The sequence below is a fragment of the Psammomys obesus genome, unplaced genomic scaffold, assembly GCF_907164565.1.
Source record: "Psammomys obesus unplaced genomic scaffold, mPsaObe1.curated_primary_1811, whole genome shotgun sequence".
Taxonomy (NCBI): domain Eukaryota; kingdom Metazoa; phylum Chordata; class Mammalia; order Rodentia; family Muridae; genus Psammomys; species Psammomys obesus.
In genome coordinates, this window is record NW_026596117.1 from 12,442,273 (window position 1) to 12,464,766 (window position 22,494).

The window sequence follows — 22,494 nt, forward strand, 5'->3', positions numbered from 1 at the left end:
GGGGGGGGGGGGGGGGGGGGGGGGGGAGGTTGTGGAAGGCCTTCCAGAAGACAAGCCTCTTGGGGTGTCTAATTATATCTGAGCCCTTTGTGACCTCAGCATTGGTAGTTCTGGCTTGGATTTTATTAGGCAGCCTTATTTGCTCATACAAACATATTATGTCATTTCCAGGACACTTGTGTAGAGGCCCCTGCCACACTTGTAGTTCCAGGGCTTGGCAATGAAGAAGGGAAGTGGCCCTGTAAGGCCCGAAGCCTGACAGCCCAGATTGCAGTTATATATGTGAGAGGATCTTAAAAGCCATCCTAGATCATTAAACATGAGATTGATTACACAGTAGAATGCCTGGATAGCATAAATGCAGGACCTCAGAAATACACGTATATTTTTTCATTAATAATAAATATTGGATAGTTTTACGTGTGTATGCATATATTTCACACATTCTTAACTACCCTCCTGACCCCTTCACAAGAGTGACGAACATTCTTTAACCCCTATATAAAATATAATGGAAGCCAAGACTCCAGCCACCCTTTGTCTGCAGCCACTTTTGTGTGTCTGTGCAGGACGGCTGATGGTGGTGAAGCTTCTGAAAAGCCGTACTAGACATGTCCTCGAGCCGTTGTTACCAAACTGCAAGATTTAATGAAGTGTTTTTACATGCTGAGGAAATGCAAGTTTTTAAAAAGCTGTCTTCAGTGACAAACCTAATTGAATGCTTTCAAAGGACTCTAAAGATGAGTCACTTTCAAACAGCACTTTTGAAGTTCGAACAAGGCAACTGTAAAAAGTTTGGGGTGGGAGTTGAGGGGTAAGACATGAAAATCCAGAAGAATTCCGCCCCCCCCCCCCAACAGTGCTGTGTGCTTTTTTAGCTTATGGGTCCACTACATGGTAGTTAGAAATCCTAATAACACTAATGGTTTGTGAGAAAAGAACTCTGTGCAGCAGACAAGTATCTAAAGCGAGGGCATTGAAAGATTAGTAAATGCGTACAGCTAGCCTTTAATTTAAATAAGTTATACATGTGCATGTATGGGCGTGGAGACATGTGGATATAAACATGAGTACGTGTGCTTTGGTGGATGGGTATGAACATGTGTATACAGTTGTATTGGGATGATGGGCGGGTGGGCAGATGAATGACCACCGGTAAGCGTATGAGAAATTGGTTCACATGATTCCCATCTTAAACAATTCCCATTCTTTCTGTCCCTCCTAATGATGCTTGCAGACAGTGCTTTGCCTTACCTGCTTACCAGGAACCTCCCTCCTCACGGGCTGTTTTATACAATTCAGACTTCTGGAAGATGGCAGGCATCATGTCATTTTCAAAGTGTATTTGGTTTTCATTTTGTTAAGTTTGTTTTCATTTGCCAAGAATTATAGTGAGAACTCCAAGAAAAGGCTCCATGTTTAAAAGCAATCATTTCAAAAGAAAGAAAAGGGAGTGTCAGCCTGCTGGATGGATGAGAGAGGTCATGACCCCTCAGTGCTCTGACCTCTTTGGCCTTGTCAGACCTGAGATGACCTTTCCTCTGTCTGCCTCACAGAGGCAGCCCCTGCTGTTTAGAGCCTGCTGAGTGCCCACTGGCTGGGATGCAACAAGAAAGTGGGCTGGTGTTCAGCACTCGGGGCAGCACAAGGAGGTCAGCTTAGACCCGAAAGGGAACTAACTACTTTTTGGTCAGGCTGAATGTATACATTGACTCTCATTGTTCCCAGATAGGTTTCAAGGGTCTGAGGGAATTTTAGACCTGTAAGGAGCATAGTATCGGTAGATAGGGGGCAGTTTCAAGTCCGCCCTAGCCGTTCCCCCTCTCTTCAGCATATCCACTGCACAAGTGCCCATGCTTTTTGTTTGCTCAGCGTAAGTGCATGTGCACACAGGTGTGAAGTGACCTAAGGGCCACTTCAGCTCCAGCCAAGCCTGGCCCGCCCTCCAACCTGAGATGCTTCGCTTTCTTGAGTGCCTAAGGAATAAGGGCGCGTGAAAAGCCAGGATCTTGTGACAAGGTATCTCAAGAACCAGGGAGCCCAAAGCCTGGTCCCTGAGAAAACTAGAGAGAATTCAGCCACTTCACACAAGGAATGGTGCACAATTTCAGCCATCCCAGGAGACTGCTAAGCTATCTGAGCCTCCCTCCATTTGAACAGTGTTATGGCTGGAAAAGGCCATCACTGCAGTGTTCGGGGCTATGGAAACCACTCTTCTCCCCTTGCTGAAGTGAAGAGCCTTGGGTAAATGAGAAGGGTGGGAGGAGAGAAGAGGGAGGGTGGCAACACAGGAGCTTTGTGTAACTACTCCAAGGAGTAACTAGACACCGCCCAAGAGACCCGCAAGCCCTCAGCAGAAAGACATCGAGGGGACATGAGTCATCCCCCATCTTAGAAGAACACAGTGGTGCCTGAGGGGTTTGGGAGCCTCCCTTATCAAGAGGTAGGCCTCTGAAGTAAATAGAACATGCTCAGCTAAAGGCTGACATAAGCCGGTTTTATTAGCTATTTAACTAAGGGATTTAAATGAGAGTTACCTAGAATTGTATTACTTGGGTTGCCTTTAAAAAAAAAAATGCTGTTATCAAATGAGCTGGCTTAATGGGTCAGACTATCCAGGGGGTGTTAGCAGTAACTGAATATGGCCCCTGACAGAGCACAGATTCAGAGGAGGCTATGCAGCAGGCCTGGGAAAGGCTCACACCTGTGTGGCCAGAAAGGAAGGACCTGGGTCTAGCTGCAAACCATCCAATAACGTCTATTCCTGAAGATGACTTTCTGAAAAGTCTAGACTATTTGGGGAACTTGTGCATTAGGCATCAAAGTTAAGCGAAGCTGTGAAAACACCTATGTTAAAGTCAACTACTGAACCCGCTGTTTAATAAAAGTGTGTATGGGTTAAACAGAACAAACTCAACTGAACAGCAGAAGCTGCTGGAAGGGAGACAACGTCCAAACTATACCAATAAAATCAAACTCTCCTTTAAAACCTAGTTATATCTCAGGGCGTCCCAGCAAGAAAGGCGTTTACCACTCCACTGTAAAGAATTTCTTTAGTCTGAAGATGAGCTAAGCGCATTTTTAATTTTTCATTCCGTCACAAGGTCCTAAGATGAATGGAAGCAGGAAGTGTGGCTAGTAAGCCACCTTTGGAGTGAGACGGCAAGAGCTTGCCTCTTGTCTTTGGCACTGGTTGCTGGGGTGACCTTGTGTTACTTTTCAGTGACCCACTTGCTCCATCTGCAAAGTGAGAATGGTAATAATGTCCACCATGCTCCAGTACTGGCTTTCTGTAGAAATCAAATGTGCTAATGTGCATGAACCTCTTAGCGTGGCTGCCAACTAGAGTGAGCATCAGAGAACACAGAGATTGCTGTTAATATGGGAAATAATAACAATATAAAATAAGATAAAGGCTCTTTTTTCTGCTTGTTTGTTTGTTTTGTCCCATTCTGGTTCGTTTGTGTGTCTGTTTGTTTGTTTGTTTTTACCTTTCTTTTGGAAAGATTTTATGTGTGCAACTTTTACTCTATGTTGGGTAAATAAGTATAAAGCTTAGCGAAAATTAAGAAAAGTATGAAAAATGGCTAAAGACTGATTAGAAGCAAATTCTTCTGAGTACTGTCTCCAGAACTCACATATCCCAGGACACTTGCTCTGAAGATAACAGGAAAGTTGGAGAGGGTTGGCAGTTTGAACAGATGTTACCCTAGGTGGGTGGTTTGAACAGTAGACATAATTAGGTTTTGAAGGAGAGTTTGATTTTATTGGTAAAGTTTGGACGTTGTCTCCCTTCCAGCAGCTTCTGCTGTTCAGTTGAGTTTGTTCTGTTTAACCCATACACACTTTTATTAAACAGCGGGTTCAGTAGTTGACTTTAACATAGGTGTTTTCACAGCTTCGCTTAACTTTGATGCCTAATGCACAAGTTCCCCAAATAGTCTAGACTTTTCAGAATGTCATCTTCAGTCTAGTAGATGACTTCATGCTAAACTCCACCTAACTCATTCTTCCTCCAAATTAAAATGGGCCATGTGGAAAACTGAATGACTTTTTTGGTTCTATAGAAAATTAATTATATTATATAAAACATTAGTCTACTAGCCAGTCTTGTTGTGTCTCCAGGTGGTGGTGGCATATGCCTTTAATCCTTGCACTTAGGGAGGCAGAGACAGACAAAATCTTTGTGAGTTTGAGGCCAGCCTGTCTACACAGCAAGTTCCAGGAGAGCCAGGGCTACACAGAGGAACCCTGTCTCAAAAAAAATAGAGCTAAAGCTGTTTCTCTTTGTCTTCATGCCATCATTTCTTGACAAGGTATTGGATAATCTAAAATGATGAATTAGAGAGATAGATGCATACATACATACGTAGATAGATGACAGAAAGACAAAGAGAATACCTTACATGAGTTAACAGAAAGAACTCTCATTAATGAATGAAAATCCACATCCTCCTTCCTTCTTTTGTTGGTCAGTGAATAACACATAAGTGTGTTGTTTCAGTTAGAAGCTACAGTGCCAAGGGCAGGCAGGGTATGAGGCTATTCCACTCTCTGACTCTCTGCAGCCCAGCATTTGTTAGCTTTGACCCGTTTCAGGATTCAGGAAGAAGTTATAGGCATACGTCTCAGAACACTACACATTTCCCCCTTTCCACTAGGTTTGGCATGGAATTGTTCCAAGGAGTTTGTGCGGACTCTTGTTTTCTCATCATCAGCTTCCTTCTAACCCCACTCTCACTCCCACTGGGGTCCTCCATGCACAACGTGTACTCAACACAAAGAGGCTTTCCCATACTGGCCTTTTCCTCTGTCCCCAAAGGGTCCTGTGCTGGAAAGTCAATCCCCAGAGTGCTCCTATGACAAGGTGGTAGAACCGTAAGGAGATGAGACACATTGGGAGGTGAGCAGGTCACTGAAACTCCCCAGAAGGGATCAGTTCTGGTTCTTTAAAAAAAAAAAAAAAAAAAAAAAGTCTTAAAAAGAGTGAGTTGTGAAAAGAATAAGACTGGCCTCTCTTTACCTTTACTTCTGTCTCTCCATGTGATCTCTCTCCCTCACACCTTCTCTCATCATGACACCATACTGTGACAGTGCCGTGAGCGTCTCCTCACACTGGCTAAGCAGATCTTGGGTTTCCGCCTCTAAGATTATGATGGAAACTTTGTACCTTTATAAAGTTCCCAGCCTCTAGTATTTTATTTTAACAAAACTAGTGTAACTATGTATTAGCTACTTTTCTGCTGCTGTGATAAAATCCCATAACCAAAAGCAACTTAGGGAGGAAGGGGTTTGTTTTGGCTTATGGTTACAAAGGGATAAATAGAGTCTATAATGGCAGGGAGAACATAACAGCAGGCAGGCACAGTGGCAGGAATAGGAAGCTAGCTGGTCACATTTTCATCAAGACAGCTCTCCCTCCCCATAACATACTTCCATCAGCCAGGATCTTCCTCCTAAAAGTTCCACATCTTTCCCAAGCAGTGCCACTAATGGAGGACCAAGTGTTCAGATTCTTGAGCCTATTGAGAGCATTTTTCATTCAAACCACCATGCCACAGTTTGTTTGTTTGTTTTTATTAATGGCAACAAGTCAGCCATTTGTGGAAACCAGGAAACATCAGGAAAATTTTCCCACTCTTAAGTGTCACACATTGATTAAGAATATGGGCTCAGCCACTTGCATGCCAGCTCTCTCTGAGTATCAGCTGGGATCCTTTGAATTCTTCTGTGTATGCTAGACACATCCCTTTCTAGTTTAACTTTCCCTCCCCCTTCCAAAAACAATTTTCTTGATTATCAACATTGACAAGTATCTCCTTATTTCATAGGCATTTGGATAGCTATGGCTTAAAATAAATAGATATTTGTAAATATTGACAAGGATGTGGAGAAACTGAAACCCTCTGAGTGTTGGTGGGAAAGCAGTGAGTTTTTTGGAAAGCAGTGTAGATCTGGCATTCTTCAAAAGGTTAGCACAGAGTTGCCAGTAAGTGCACACAAGAGAAATAAAAGTGCATGTCCACATGAAAACTTGGCTGTGCAAAACTACCAGCATTATCATGATAACAGAGAGACAGACACAACCTAAGCACCTGCCAACTGAAAAACTTTATTTTCCTTCTAAAGTTTCCAGGCTTGAAAATCCTGAGTACCTGAACAGACATGTGAGCTGTAGTATATCCATACAGTAGAATGTACTTTAGCCATGCAGTAAAAAGAAATGAAGAGGTGAATGAATGAACCCTGAAAACAAGGCGAATGCAGGAAGCCAGCTGCAAAAGGCCACATATTCTATGGTCTGTTGAAATGTCTGGTCTGTGAATCCATAGAGACAGAGAACAGACTGGTGGACACAAAGAGAAGAATCCAGAGTACCTGTGACAGGTTTGGAGTTCTCTGTTGAGGTGATAAAGATGTGCAAAACTTGACTGTGGAGTTTGGTTGGAGTCTGTGAATATAAAAGAAAGCTACTGGGTTGTGGACACTTTAAATGGAGAAGTACATGGTATGTGAATCACATGTCAATAAAGTTGCTGTCAGGGTTACAGCCTAGGTCAGGGTGTGGATTAGGCTGCCTGTGTCTGATCACTGACTGCTCTGGTGAAGGAAGGAGGATGATGGTAATGAACAAGTTCCTGTGTGGCAACTGGGGCTCGGGACTGCTGACCCCCTCAGAATCTCAGTGGAGGCCATCACTCAGAATTATTCCCATAAGAGGAGAGAAAGCAAGCGGGGGTTGTTTCTGTGAATACATAGTACCCAGCACTTCTAGCCTTCCCGTGTGAAGAAGGCCCATCAAGCTGCTACAACAGAGAAAGCCTAGACAGGAAGAGATGGATTCAGAGACAGACAAAGGTAGGCAGCGGGCAGGTGTCCAGATAGACAGCAGAGCACACAGGCACTACCAACAGGTGAGGCCTGGGTGACGGAGTGGACATGGCAAGTCATGGCAGTGCCTACTCACTCACAGGAGTCCCTAGTCCTACCTTTCAGTGTCCTCATGCTCTAAAGGGGAGGAATTATACCTGTGACTTCACAGGATCACATGAGAGGTGATGAGTTGGCATCTATGAACCAAAGCTGAATGTTCTCAATGTGTCCATTGATCACTTCTCTTCTAAGTGGGTGCGTAAAAGAAGAGTGGTCAATCAGTGAGAGTGATTTCATCTTTGGGTTTTAGTTGTTGTTTTGTTTTGTTTTTACTAGCTTAAGCTGTATCCCTTTAAATGGTCCTGGCATCTTGTTTAGCACATTCAGCCACATTGAACTCACCCATCCTTGCTGGTTCCACTCTCATTGTGGCTCTGTCATCTTCCTCCATCTTGCTACCAGACCTTTTGGGAACTGTCAGTGGAGTCCAGACAAAGGTTTCATCACAGCACTCACTTCCATTTTCCTTTGTGTTCCTCTTGGTTTCCCAAGGTTGTGTCTGAGGGTCGATGCTCCTAGGAGCCTGTTTCCCATGAAGCCTTTGCAGTCTAGTGACTGGGGTGAGTGGCTGTGGTGCCAGGCAATTCCGAGTCCCACTTCTATCAAAAGCATTCACACTCATCATATCCTATTACTCATGGATGACGAAACAGCCCAGTTAGTGAACAGCTAGGGGAAAATGGGGTTAAAGGAATTCTAGACTGTTACACTGAACTCAAGCTGTCAAGAGAAAAACTTAATTTAAGGATTTGCTCATTTATGAAAATATCTCTGGACTATTTCAGGCTGTGATTCTGCAATTAACCTGACATTTCCCAAATCCCAAATTGCTGTGAATGATGTCTTCATGGCTCTCCGGGAGATCGCTGGAGCTAGGAACCACATGAGACAGTTTAAGTCTGTGTATATTCCTGGAAATCATACCCATCAGGTGAGTGTACGTGAGTTCACTGCATGTTTGTCTTGCTGTGTTTTAGGACTCAGAGAATACAGGCCACAAGGAAGTTTCCCCTCTGCCCCTTTAGAATAAATAGTTCATTCTGGATGGAATCTCAAGTTCCATTTTAATGGACCATTTGGGGCTCCACTAAGTCTAAAAGCTTCTCAGTTCATTTGTGGCTCAGACAATGTAGCTGGTGGAAACAGCATTGGAAATCATCCATTTATAGCCATGTGTCTGTCTCAGCTATAGTCTGTAGCCTGAGGCAAGGTATTTCCTTAGGGTCCAACTGCTGTTGGTTCCAAATGAGAGACTGCCTTTACACAGTCGGAATTTACCACCTCTACCAGTTATTCAACATTATAAGCAACCAAAATAAAGCAAGTATTTAAAGAAAAAGGAAGTTGGTGACAGAGGGGACAACTGCTAATAAAATTTTCCTGCTGCTTTCTAAGGACAGTAGGAGAACATACAAAGAATGTTTTTACTGACCATTGAGTAGAAAGATGATATGACAACCCAAGATCAAAGGACAGGGGCTCTGAAACCCTGAATGGAAGACCATGCAAGAATTCCCAAGGGAACTACAAGGAGTCAAGGCACATGGTACTGTGGAGCCTGAGAGTTTCTCATGGTCAGTGTAGAGTCAGAACTAAGAATCCTGATGGCAATCATGAGCTTTCATAAAATATCAAGTATCGTTCATGGGAAAGATCACTGAGTATGGCTGTTGTAATCCTCTCCTCCCGGTCTCTGGTAAAATCTACTTATCTATTGTGGCTTCTTGGTTAGTTTAATGTGCCACGATAGGAAGCCATGACAGCATGAGGAACTCATCTCAGGGTGCTGACTGTTAAAGTGCATGTATAAAACTGTAAGTTTTATAAGCTAATGTTCCCATTAGAATACCCAGCAGAAACCTAATTCTATCTCCTGTGTGTTCCTACAGTAGCTGACCCTTGATGAACACTCCTGGCCTTACTCTCCTCTCTGCTTCACACAGTAAGGAGGCCAGAGAAGCATTGGCCTGAATTCTGAAAGGAAGTGTACATAGTAGCCACAGGCAGATGACAGTCTTTGCAGCCAACACAAAGCCTCCTCTATGTACCTTGGTTATCAGGAAGGTTCTAGAACTATTGATTAATGGTAATGATAATCATCCAAAGTCACCACCAAGATACCAAGACTATAGTGTTTGGCACTCAGCATCAAAACAGAGTTTCCCATCTTTTTTTTTTTTTAATCTGAGAACACCACCACCACAGACTATAAAGTCACTCAGAACACCAAACATATGTAATCTTATCATTAAAAAAAAAAAAATCATTTCAAAAAAAAGTACTGTTTTGTAGACTAGTTCCAAAAGACATGCTGAAACCAGTGTCACATGATGAACTTTAAACCAGAGAATGTCAAAAGGCGAATGGTTACACTAGTTTTCAAAGAAAAAAACCCACAAAATTAATGAGGTCTTTTCTACTTTATGACCATCGTGGGGCACCGACTTGGCCAACTTCACATAAACACACATTAGCTATAAATCATGGGTATGATAAGGATACTGATGAGCTACCCGGGCTCTGTCTCCCTACTGCCAGTGCTGTTGTTTCTCCAGGCCTCAGGACTATTCTGCAGTCATCATGACTTTCAGGAAATGAAGCTTTCCATGTTACATATACTTCCCCTCATAGTAAGCCAGTGACAACAACATACATAACAGAACTCCCTAACAATATTGGCAAGTGACAAATGGGGAGAAGTGGAGTAATGAATGAGCAACTGTGAAGATTTAATTAGTAATAATGTAAATGCAGTGAATTCTCTACAGCTGAAGAAAGAAAAATAAATGAAACAGAAGCAAGTTTACTGTCCATAAGCTTCCTTTGAATCCTTGTCTCAGGCTCTACTTCCTGGGGACTTCCAGCTTTGGGGGATAAAAAACATGATGGAGCTCTCTGTGAAACATTATTATAATTTTATAAACTATATAACAGAATACATAATAAAGAGTATATAGAAGTTTATGTTTAGTAAATCTTTTAAATTTTATGGGAAAATGTAATGAACAGATTTGTGGGAGGTGATAAGAGACTGAAGGACAAGAAAGAATGCTGTACCTCCTACTGTGTGACATCGGGCAAGTCACATCTCTGAGACCAAATCCTCCTCTGTTTACCCAGAGCAAACTCTGTAGACAGGATTATGGATCATTTTCACAAGTTTTTGCTTTTTCAAGTTGCCATTAATTTAAAGAATTTAAAGTTACAGCTGTGTGTCCAGTGAGGGACAAAGAATTCTGATGTGTTTTGTGTAGAAGGGTTCTTCTTCTAGGGTCCAAGCTCCTGGAATAATGACTCATGAGACTCAAAATATATTTACAAATACCTAAGCCATATAGCTAGGCTCTTCTTTGACTAGCTCATAACTTAAAATAACCCATTTATACTAATCTACATTCTGCCATGCAGCTGGTTACCTCTGCTCAGGTACCATGACTTTGTCCTCCTCACATCTTCCCAGCAAATCTCCACATCTGGCTCTATCCCAAAATTCTTTCTGCCTACCGGATGTCCCACTTTCTATTCTATCCTTTCCTATAGGCCATAGGTATTTTAATTGACAGGCAATGCATCTATACAATACACAAGACATTCTCTCTACAGTTTTGTTCACTGTCACACCCTGAGTGTCTACAGAGGTGGCTTATGCATAGGAGGTGCTCATTAAACATTTGTGGGGTGCATCTTCAGTGTAACCCATAGGCTTTATTACAGTCAGTAGCTATATCTGAATACAAAATGAGTATAAGTGGAAAGGTACAGGTATAGACTAGAGTCTGAGGCAAGCCATGCTAGCTTTGAAGATAGGATTTGGCAGGGTTTATGGTCTGGACTTCCATGTTCCCAAATGTGCTATAGACTTGATCCTCCACTGATGGTGCCACTGAGAGATAGGAACTTTAGGAGGTAAAGCCTCACTGAAGGAAGTAGGTCCTTGGGAATGTGCCCCACTCCACCCCCACTTTCTGGATACCAGAAAGTAAGTATCTCTTTCACCATACACGCCTGCCATAATGAACCACCTTACCACAAGCTGGAAAACAGCCGCACCACTCAGAAGCTGTGCACCCAACTGAAGCTTTCCTCCTGACTCCTCTCTGCACAGCAGCAGGAAGCTGGGTGATACACTAGGCAGGTTTCTGCCTGTTCCTTTTTCCAATTTTGAGTTTGGTCCCATGGCTTCAGGAAAAATGTGTGCTTTCCATAAGGAACATGTTATCACCTCACAGAATCTATTTGAGATGTCCCAACACACCTAGGACAGGATGAACCCTGGTCTTGTCCTGGATTCCTGTTCCTATCTGCCCTGCACTGTGCTCTGGCCTTGCTGCCCCAGGTCTAGAGGTACTGCAGCACCAGGCTCCTTCCTCATGCCTTCTCCCTTGCTCAGACATACCCATGCTAACTCTCTGAGTCATTCATTTCCCTGCTGGCATGGAGACACCTTTTACTTAATCGTTATCCTCTTCCCTTGGCTCAATTGTGGTTCATATGCAAAGTGCAGACAGCACTCCATTCGTTTGAAGGCAAACATGATTTATTAAAGAAACAATCAAATCTCTAGAAAAAGCAGAGGAGTTAGATCTGGGACATCCAGAAGTCCGGTGGAGTCAGGGCGAGATCCAGTCAGGACAGTGTGAGAAATGGGGAGCAGGAGGCTATTGCTAAAGGACAAGGAGGTTCCTGATGGCAAGAACATAGCACATGACCAGAAGCAGCCTCTCCTGCTCACCATGGACCTGTGGGGATTGCTTGTGCTTGCTCTTCTGGGTGGATAGGCAGGCAGCTGGGTAAATGCTAGAACCTGGGTTCACAGCCCAGCTATGCCTACTACTTACTGTGTGAGGTTAAGCAAGTCATTTTACTTCTTCATGGCAAATTCCTCCTCTGTAAGGATGCTCTCTCACAAAGGTGCCCTAAGAATTTGGAAAATTAATGCCAGTCCAATTCTTGTGATAGCCTCAGATACACAAATGGGACTTACTTTGTGAGTACTTGTGATAAAAAACATCAGGAAAAATAAAGAGCCTTCCAGAAGAGCAACATTTTTAGGTTAGAACATTGCTTTGAGCTGTAAATTTTTTTTCCCTCCTGTTACAAAAAACTACGAAGGCCTTTTTAATGGGCCCGTAAAAGTAATGTGGGCCTCTGATATTATCTATCCAATACCTAAAGAGTGCACTGGCTCTCTAGTCACAGACCACTAACACCAGCCTCCCCAGGACAAGACCATGGCCCTCCAGGAGGAAAACCAGTGCTGACATTTGCCTGTGTAGTAAGGTTGGGTTTAGGGATTGTCCCTGTAGGCGTCTAAGCTGCCCAGGTGCCTGGCCTGGGTCTTCACAATCTCCCATTTCTCATTGCACATTTTCCTAGGTTCCTTCCCACATGGTACCGGGTTTGATGTACTATATGCCTCAGCTCCAGCATCAGGAGGACATTAGCAAATGTCTCAGGGGCAAGGAGCTCACGGGCCTTTCCAGTCAAAAGTCATCTGCCTCCAGAATGATGACAAGTTGTTAGTGCATAAGTCTCTAAGAGGATCTGGAGCCAGTGCAACCAGATGTGGGCCTTCTTCCATGCCCCTGGCAGCTGAACAAGAGTGTCTCCTTGAGCCCCAGTGCCCAAGGAGACTGATTCATCTCCTGCCCAGGGAAACAAGGCTCTCTGAACAGTCTTTGGGCCCCATCTCTTTTGTCAACACTCTCCAGCTCTGGCCAACAGCTGTGCAAATCCTAAGCCAACCTGTGTTCTTCCTCCTAATTCTCTTAATAGCTACCCAACCCCAGACCTGCTCAACTGCCTTTTTGGGAGGAAAAAAAGAAATGGCACAGGACAGAACTAAACTGAGGACTGGAAAGCTTGACATTGTCCTAAAGACACTTCTAAGTGGAGTGTGATTTCAAGGAAACTCTTTAGCAAACTTGGCTTCCATGTTTTCATATTGAAGTTGAAAAGATTACATTCAGTATGTCAAGGAACAGTTCACTTCTGAATAGAAGGAAAGATGGATGGATGGATAGATTAATAGATAAACTGAAACACTTTTTAATCTTCAAACAAACTATTTCTCCTTTAAGAAGATGAAAGAGGAAAAATCATATTATCACAAAAAGCAAAATAAATAAGGCATGAATTGCCACACAAAGCCACAGCATTTCAAACAGATGTTTTCCTATGCAATGTTGGATTGAAACAAGCTGGATACCCTCTATGAGCCCAGTTTTCCTAAGATGTTGGTGCATGGAATCATGTGTAGGAAAGAGAGAAGCATACATCTTCTGAAGCAGGACCTAGGGCTTCGGCCACCAGCACCAGCCAGCAGAGCAGAGTCAACAACTCGATGGGGTGGGGCTGTTACCAGTTCAGGTCCCCTTGGCAACAGATACCTAAATCCAAAGATGGAGTTAGACCATGATATTTCATGTTAGAAGTCGCTATGCACCTGATCCCTTCCTCAGGTGCTCACCTCAGGCTTGCAAACACAACCACACTTTATCTCTACACAGAACTAACAAGATACACACACAAGTAGTTTGTTTTTCATAGTTTCTTTGAGCAGGATATTTTAAAGCACACTTTGTTCTTGAAAATACACTGCAGTGGACACAAAGTCCCATCCCTAACCAAGAAGCTGGGAGAGGGGAAATCCCCTGGGGAAAACTGATTCTAATTTTTTATACTTGTATTTATTACATTTATTTTTATATACTTATATTTTATTATAAATATATGTATAATTTTTCTTTTTCCCCAATTGGTGCATTAGTATAAAGGCATATATACTAATGTTTCATACTAAAACATTATTCTGACCTCAATGTTTTTTTTTCCCATCTGATATGATTTTTAAATGATAGCATCTTCATACTCCCCTAATCATAACATGGGTGCTGTGCATTCTGGCCTAGCAGCAAGAGAGTTCCACGGTGACGGCCCCCCTAGTGCCAGCCTGCCCAGAACCAGAAGGCAGTCAGAGGAGCAATGGCACTTCACTTCCCTGGGACAGTCCTTGTGAGCACCGTGAGGCACCTCGAAGTCCACACAGTGACCTGGGGGCTGTTTGACTCCAGTTCTGAGGTTTCCCTTGGCTTGGAAACCTCATACCCTGTAGGGGCTAATTTCTCAGCCACAACACCATAGTTCCAGCATTCCTCAAAGGAACACTCCCAATCATTATGCAAGATTCGTCTGACTTGGAGAAGCCCAAAAGCTCTAGCTGTCTATCAGATATTTGTAGTTCTCCCAGTCTATAGTAACGCTCCATGCAGGGGTCATTTCTGCCATTAGTAGTCTTGCCTGTCTCCTAGTTTGACATTCTTTCTTTATCAGGTTGCCAGGGAAACAGAGCCAGAAAGTTAAGCAGAAGTCAAATTCCTCTGTAGAGGGCACAAAGGGTTTAATAACCCTCTGCCCACACAGGCAAGTGAGGAGAGAGGGGAATCACTTGCATCTCAGTCCTTAGCGTGTCCATGGCTGAGATAATGCTGTATGATCTTGAACCCCATTTCCTTTACCTCCTGGGGACAATCAAGAGCACGTGTTCTAGATTCCCTTGCAGGTAGCTGTGGACCTGTGACCAACTCTGGTCAGTGAATTATGGATGGAAGTGATAGATTCTCAGGCCAGGCAGGAACATGTTTCTGTGCATCCTGCCCCCTTTCCTCTCTGACCTGCCCTCAGGTGAGGCGGCAGTCTCCAGCACAGGGTTGCAAACCCAAGGAATACTGAAACCACTCACTGTGGGACCGTAGGTCCCTGAGTGAGGAGACTGCCAAACACAGACCCCACCCCACCCTGTAGCTCCTCAGAGTTGTGACAAAAGCAGAGAAGAAACTACAAGCAAGGAGCTGCTTAATGCTGAGGTAGACTGCACAGCCGCTCTGTACCCCTAAGGAAAATGTGGGCGGCACGCTAGAGAAGCCCTGCCTGTCACCTTCCGAGGCCCTGCCTAAGAAGTGAGCGGTGCCTCACAAAGGAGAAAGTGCTAAGACAGTCAAAGCCGCTAACTCCAGGAGGGGAGGGACTCGTTCTCATCAGCAGAGCTCCTGTTGGGAAACTTTAAATGTGCTTACCAGGCAGGTGAAGTACAAGTACTGCTTTCTACTCAAAACAGTTCTCCCCAAAATACCTTCTTTTCGTTTTTCTGTCTTGTTTTACTTTATTATTTTAGCAGACAGCTTGGGTGTTTTCCTATCTGGTGTTGATGTGACAAAGCTCACAGCAGAGCAGAACGAAGACCAAGGAGAGGAGAGGGAGGAGGGTGGAGAGACAGATCCATCCATGAGCACCCATCATTTCCCTAAACCCTCTATACCTCCTACCAGCCCCCCAGCCCATGCTAGGATCTCTAGAATCCTGAGAACAGCCCTCACTCTAGCACACTATGCCTTGGAGAGAGGACCGCGTAGTGTAGTGCTTCCACTTGAGGTGGAACAACCCTGACCCAGGTCTGAGCCCTCCCCGACTGTTCTTCCTGTCTATGATAGGCAAGACCCTATGGATGGCAACAATTACTCTATTTTGTATGGGCCATAGAGTACATTTTCTTCCCTCAGTGTGGCAGCCTGTATGTATTTCTCTGTTGACCTGGTTCAAGTCGCTTCATATAGCCAGTTTTATATAAACCAGCCTAACAAATAACTATTAGCTCTTCAAAGGAAGGAATGTCCCTTTCTGTCTTTTACCTTCACGCTTTGTATCATGTCATTCAATTGTAAGTAACAGTGATCTGGAGACTAGTGGCTTATACGTACAAAGTTTATTTTTTGTGGGAAGTGGTCCTTGCTAGACTGCCTGTGCCATGCTTGTAGCAGCCCCGTAGGCCTCACCACAGTGTTTCCAGTCTCTGCTCTAGGAGTGTCTTCCAAGATAACTGCTGCAGCTCCAAGCATCACTTCCATGTTTGATGCGTCAGAACAGAGAAATTGAAGAGAAGGATGTTTCCATTTTAAAAGGCATGAATTAAAAAGCAAGAAAGCCACACATCATCCTTCTGTTTCATCTCTTTGTCCGAGAACTGGAAATACAGCTACCCCCAGCTGTACAGCAACCAGGAGGAAATCTTTTTGTCACCTGAAAACCAAGTCTACTACTGTAATGATTAAGAAAGTATGACAGCCAACATGATTGGCTTTTATTAAGCATTAAGGCACTAATGGGGCACACCTATGGGTGTGTCTGTAAGGGCTTTTCTAGAGAAAACTAGCCAAGGAAGTAGGGAAGACCCACCTGAATGCGGCACAATCCTTCAGACGGAGGTACCAGATGGAGTGAAAGAGGGAGGAGAAGGGGATAGCCAAGCAAGTGACCCCAGGAGACTCACTTTGTTTTCATCTGTCCCGTTCCCACAGGCCTCTCTGCCTGCAGACCAGATCCCCTAAGCTGTAAGACAGACTCAGCCTTTCCTACCACAAGTTGCCTCTGGCCAGCCTTTAGTCACAGCAAAGGGAAACCCAACTAATTCCCTCACTGGGGAAGAAGCTGTGTGCTCTTGGATGGCCGTGCTTTTGAGGTAGTTGAGTATTGGCCAAAGGACTCTGATGAAGGAAGAGCTTTAAATATTGAACATCCAAGAGAAGATGTTCAGAAGGGCTCTGATGGGAAAAAAGCAAGCTCTCCAAACCATTTACTTGATGCAAAGTGTTTATAAAACCAAAAGCCTTTTTTTTATTCACTTAAAATGTTTATTAGATTATTATACAAAACCATAAGTAAATTTATTAATTTGAAAAATATAGAGAGAAAAGAAAACAAATACCTGCTACAAATCCTGCCCGAGCCCAGGATTAACATTTTAGCTTTTTGTTAGCTTTTAATGAGCAAAAAGAGAGCTGTTTGTATAGATGGGTTGCTTTAGGAAAACTAAAAGCGACATAACACAAAGTCTCGGCTGCCTCTGTCCCTGGCCCAGCACCCACCGCCCCTCACTCACTGCTGGAGACGGGTGTGTGTAGCCCTCAATTTGTTTTTTCATATTCAGCATCTACAAGCTGTCATATTCCCAGCGCAACTTTGTATAATTGCTAGCCCGTCACACACACACGCCTTCCTCACTTTTCACTCACACATCTTGTTGTCAGCCTTGTCACACACACACCCCCCTTTGTTCCCAACGTTTCTTGTTCCTCCCGTGGAGCTGCTCCTCACTTACTAAACAGCTCCCTGTTGTTGAGCAACGAGAGTGTCTGTGCTGGCTCCCATTAGCACATAGATGTGAATGCTTGGTCTTTGAGGAGTGCTCCACTCCCTAGAGACTGGGCGTAGGAGGTGTGGCCTTGTTGGAGGAAGTATGTCTCTAGAGGTGGGCTTTGGGGTTTCAAATGTCCACGACTGGACTGGACCAACATCTCTCTCTCTTCCTGCTTCCTGTAGACCCAGATGTAGAACTCTTAGCTACTATAGATGCTTGCATGTTACTGTGCTCTCTATCATGATGATAATGAGCTAAACCTCTGAATCCTCAAGCAAGTCCCAATTATATGCGTTTTTATATAATATTATATGTTAAATGCCTTTTGTCATCGTCATGGTGTCCCTTCACAGCGATAGAACAGTGACTAAGACAGTAGCTTCTAATCTTTCCTTACTTCAAATAATAAATGGCTCTTTCCAAACACATTTCCAAACATTAACCGAAAAATAAATTGCTAGGAGTGCAGTTTGAGTTTAGATAGGTGCCACCAAATTACATTCTGCATCTATTAAAACAGTTTGCTCTCGACCAGCCTGTGAGTGCCTGATACCACATGGCCAAGTCAAAAGCATATGTTTTCAGACTTCCGGGTTTCTTTCAGTCTGAGTCTTTTAAAATGTATCTTGGTCAGTTGACTCACAAATGCCTATAACTCTAGGGAATCATACACACACCCCACACTGACCTCTGAAAGCATATACACATAAATAAAGTAAAACTTTAAAAGAAAACCTATCTTGGTGTAACTTTAATCTGATTTCCTCTAGTATTGAGCAGGGTTGGCCCACAGCTTTATCTCTCCCTTATCAATGTTCCTGCCCAGTGCTCACCCAGCATGATCATTTAATCACGAGATTTCTCCGTGTACAATGGTCCCACTGATCAGAAAGTATCAAGGAGCTGGGATCTTCCACTGAGCAAACGCTGGCCCTCCCAGACACATGGTGAGGCGTGATATTGATAGCCCATACACTGCTTCACTTCTGAGATATTTTGAGAGACTTGGAATATGGAAAAATAACTTAGGATTCCTGTAAGAAAAGCAAAGACAGGCTAGAGATGAGGCCAGTACAGTGACATATCCGTAACCATGACTACAGTACCTTGTGTTTAACCCCGTGTAGAGCTACACAGAGCTCAAGACAAACTGCCTCTCAGCAGCCCCCTGTTAGAACTTGGCTTTCCTGGAGTGGTATGGCTGAGAAAGGGGGGGTGGGCAACGCCACTTGTGCCTGTGCACTAAACACCCCAGATGCACTGCTAGATGAGTTTGGGTCGGCAGCAATAGCAGTGGGATTGAGAGGAAGGTGGTCCAGTCTGTGGAAAAAGAAGAGGCAGGAAGGACTCTCCAGCAAGAAATCAGGAAAGAGGTCAGTAAGACAGCTACCTCCAGACAGAACTAAATATGGGCCTGCAGGGATATTTCAGTCACAGGAACGAAAGTGCTCAGCCCATCCATCAAAGGAGAGGAGTTGTAATTTAGCATCACCCTTATTCTACAGAGATGGCTCTGTGCTCTGCGACCCAGTTCCCACTCCAGCCAGGGTCAGATTCCTTCTGTCATCTCGGCCTCTTTTTCTGACATAGTCATACATGGAGTTGAGCTCTGTGGAGCAAGGAGGGAGGAGCTTGGATGTTGACAGCCATTGTAAAAAAACACTCACATTCCTAGTGGAGGGGATGAGTCTAAGAATGTTTAGAGACCATCTTCTTGTTTATGTCACATGACAAGACTTTGTTTCCTCTCATCCTTCCTACAAAGAATTGTCACTTTAAATCTAGATCGAGCATTTGGTCCTGCTGTGACTGCGCCTCTGCTGAGGGACATGTTGTTGTAGAATAGAGAAGCAGGGCATTTCTAGATCACTGCATGAGTGTGAGTCAGAAACCATGTGGTGTTAAATTAAAAAAAAAAAAAAAACAAAGGATACAAAGTTAGAGAAGTAGGAAGATGGCAGATCTGGAAGAAGTTAAGGGGAGAAGGTGGGTAAATATGATCAAAATGCATTGTTTAAAATTCTCAAAGAATTAATAAAAATATTTTTTAAAGTCTCAAGGTTGTTTTATAGCCTTGCACACACAAAAGCATAGCCATTGCTCAGTATCTGACTAAATTTGCTTTACTTCCTTTGATGTTGATAAAACTGACTGTAGACACAGCAAAACAAGGGATTTCCCTCACAGCACAGTGTCTGTCTTTCCAGGCGTCCTATAAGCCACTGTTGAAGCAGATTGTGGAGGAAATATTTAATCCTGAGAAGCCAGATCCCATTGATGTTGAACATATGTCCTCAGGCCTCACTGATCTCCTTAAAACTGGATTCAGCATGTTCATGAAGGTAAGGACCCATGAAGGGGTCATCCTGAATGTCACCTGTTCCCTCTGCTGAGCATGGAAATGCTGGCACACCGTTAGCCCCGCCCAGGGCCAGGGAGACAATGTCTACAATCAAGGGGCTCTGCGCTGACCGCTGGTGCTGTGCAGCCTGGGCTCACAGCCTCCTGCAGCCTCTTTGGACCTGAGTCTGGGTCTTTCCCCAGCAACACCTACACCCTAAGTGGGGGTGACAGGCATCCTAAAGAGCACCGCTGGAAAGCGTTTACACACGTGAGCCGTTTGTTACCAATGTGAGTGTGCACACTACTGTTTTCTGGGCTTAGGGGAGGCCCTTACTCTTAATTCTAGATCTTACTCTGTAGGATAATGAGCAGCTCTGCATACTCCTAGTATCACTCCCAAGACTCCTTTAGAGTTGCTTTTTGCCATGGTCCAGAAGACTCCTTAAATTCCTCTGGCTCATGTCTGCCATAGGTCAGAATGACTGAGTAACCCTTGAAATAGGGATGAAAGGAGGGTGAAAAGTACACAAATGTGATCTATTTTTAAGCCGCTGTAAAGTTTCTAAATTTAAAAGTATCTAAACAAGATTGCAGACTGACCTCCCAGGCTATGCCCGTATTTTAGCAGTAATAACTCTTGGAAATAACAGAATGTTTCGCCAGCTTCAAAGAGTCTTTGAAATCATGAATTAATCTGCATAAAAGATCCAGCCTTTCGGAGTTCAATAAAAGCATATTCCAGGAAAACAGGCCCATTCCAAAACCCAGAGAGGACAGGCGCCAGGCTTCAGACTGGAGACCAAGCAGTAAATTGGCTGGAGCAACTTTCTACCCTTTGTTTTGCTGTTCCCCAGTACCAGCAGCTTCTAAACTAATCCCTGGCTGCTTGGTTTCTTTCTCTTCCCTTTCTTTCTTTATTTCTTAATAAAGCAATGCAGTTCAGCTTCTTAAACTGTCCAGGGCTCCTTTGCTGAGACTAAGCCCAGAGTTGCTGGGCCAACTGTTTGACCCTCTGTCTTGAGTAGCTCTTCCTGGTGGCCATTTGCTAAAAAAGCAAGAAAGCAAGGAAGGAAAGAAGGAAGGAAGGAAGGAAAGAAAGAAAGAAAGAAAGAAAGAAAGAAAGAAAGAAAGAAAGAAAGAAAGAAAGAAAGAAAAGAAAAGAAAGAAAGAGTCCTTTCTCTGCACTCAGAGATATTTCCTGCTGACTTGGGCTGACCCAGAGGCAGTCTGCCAATGATGTATAAGATGAGACTAGATTGGAGACATGATGAGAAAATAAATGCACAGAGAGGCAGGGCCACAGTCACACCATAGGAAGGAAGGAAGGAAGGAAGGAAGGAAGGAAGGAAGGAAGGAAGGAAGGAAGGAAGGAAGGAAGGAAGGAAGGAAGGAAGGGAAGGAAGGAAAGAAGGAAGGAAAAGAAGAGAATTTAAAACAGCAAGAACTTCTGGGATAGACGCGTTGTCTAACCCTCTGCACTGAAGGACCTCCGCACAAGCTGGGACATCCAGTGGCAGCCATGGACTGTACTAGGATGTTAGTTGCCAGTTGGCTCCCAAGGTGCATTTTCTGTCAGTGTGCCGTGACTCAAGAGCTGTCATATTTGAATGTTACCCCTGTGAGTGCTATAGAGTATTTTCTCTCTCTCTTCCTGCACCCAGCCATTCCTCCTCCTATGTGGTCTTGCCATGAGAGCTTGAGACTCTAATGGGTCAGCATGGGAAGTGGGATATTCAGCCCCATCATTGGAACTCCTTTTCAGCAGCCAGCTGACCTTAGAGGGAGTAGATTTAAGGGGAGAATTTGTGTTCTCCCAGCTGCTATAACATCTCAAAAGCTAGTTTGAGAAGTAGGCAAAAGTAGACAGAAGGACCTCCATTCTACCCCAATGCCTGCCAAGAAGGAAGGAGGTGGAGTACAGATTGACTCACAGGTGGTGCGAACAGTGTCCAGGCCTCCCACCCACAGTTGTTATGACCATCCTGTGGGCCAGTTAGCCAGCATGTTTTCCATCCACCCTCCTGTCCATCCTCGTGGCATGAGGTCCTTAGGAGGCAGGTCCTATCCTTATCCTCATTTTGCCCAGTGAGGAAACTGAGGCCTCACGTGGCTAAGCAGTAAATGCAAATTTCCAGAAAGCCTGGAATTTTGTCTCATTCTCCTATTCTCATGTGATTCCCAAAGAGCGTACTGTAAATGACAGCTCCAGGATGTTTCCCGTGGTCATCCCCACTCCAGAGCACTTGCCTGTCCACAGCATTCCCTGGCCCACAGTCTGCCAGGCGTGTCCTTGGAAGGTAAACATTCTGTGTTGTTAATTCTGCTATTCTGCAGGATTCCTCAGCTGCCTTCCCTTTCCTGAGTCGGTGCAGCTCGTGAAGGTCTCTGCCTGGCGTGGTCACAGCACCACTGACATGAGCGAGACCATGCAGGGCGCAAGGACACCTGCCATTCCTCAGACTACTCTTCTGGGCCATGGGCCCTGGTCTCATGGGAAGAAGGAATCCATGCATTGCAGATGTGTCACTCCTGAACATTACATCTTCATCTGAATCCTCAGGGGCACTTGCTGCCCCGGCCTCTGGCCACTCACTGCCCTGAGCTCCGGAATCTGTTCCCTAATTTCTCACTCAAGACTTGTTAGTACTGACCCAGAAAGAAACAAAAGGCAGAACTAGATGAAATAAAGTCATGCACGGGAATTCTTCCCACGCATGACGACCGTTGTACAAATGGGAGCATTCTCAATTTTTAACTTGAGTTGGAAGGGAGATGCTGCTGTGCCTCTGGTGAGTCCTTTCTCTGCACTCAGAGATATTTCCTGCTGACTTGGGCTGACCCAGAGGCAGTCTGCCAATGATGTATAAGATGAGACTAGATTGGAGACATGACGAGAAAATAAATGCACAGAGAGGCAGGGCCACAGTCACACCATAGGAAGCATGGCGTGAGCCGCAGAGCGTGTAGCAGAAAGAGTGCAGAAAAGAGTGGCGCTGGCCCTGTGTGCCACTCTGGCTGTATTTATA

The 22,494-nt window shown here is 44.3% G+C and overlaps 1 protein-coding gene across 2 annotated transcripts in view; it reads left to right on the forward strand.

The window, feature by feature from the left end:
* The window catches only part of Scfd2 (sec1 family domain containing 2), a 247,815-nt gene that overhangs the window by 198,705 nt on the left and 26,616 nt on the right, over positions 1–22,494 (forward strand). For both annotated transcript variants that reach the window (XR_008722761.1, XM_055629303.1), the window contains exons 6-7: positions 7,719–7,864; positions 19,333–19,467. Coding sequence is in view for 1 of the 2 variants with exons in the window: in XM_055629303.1 (XP_055485278.1) it covers positions 7,719–7,864; positions 19,333–19,467 (281 nt within the window). In the remaining variant the exon portion in view is untranslated. The remainder of the gene's footprint in view (positions 1–7,718; positions 7,865–19,332; positions 19,468–22,494) is intronic.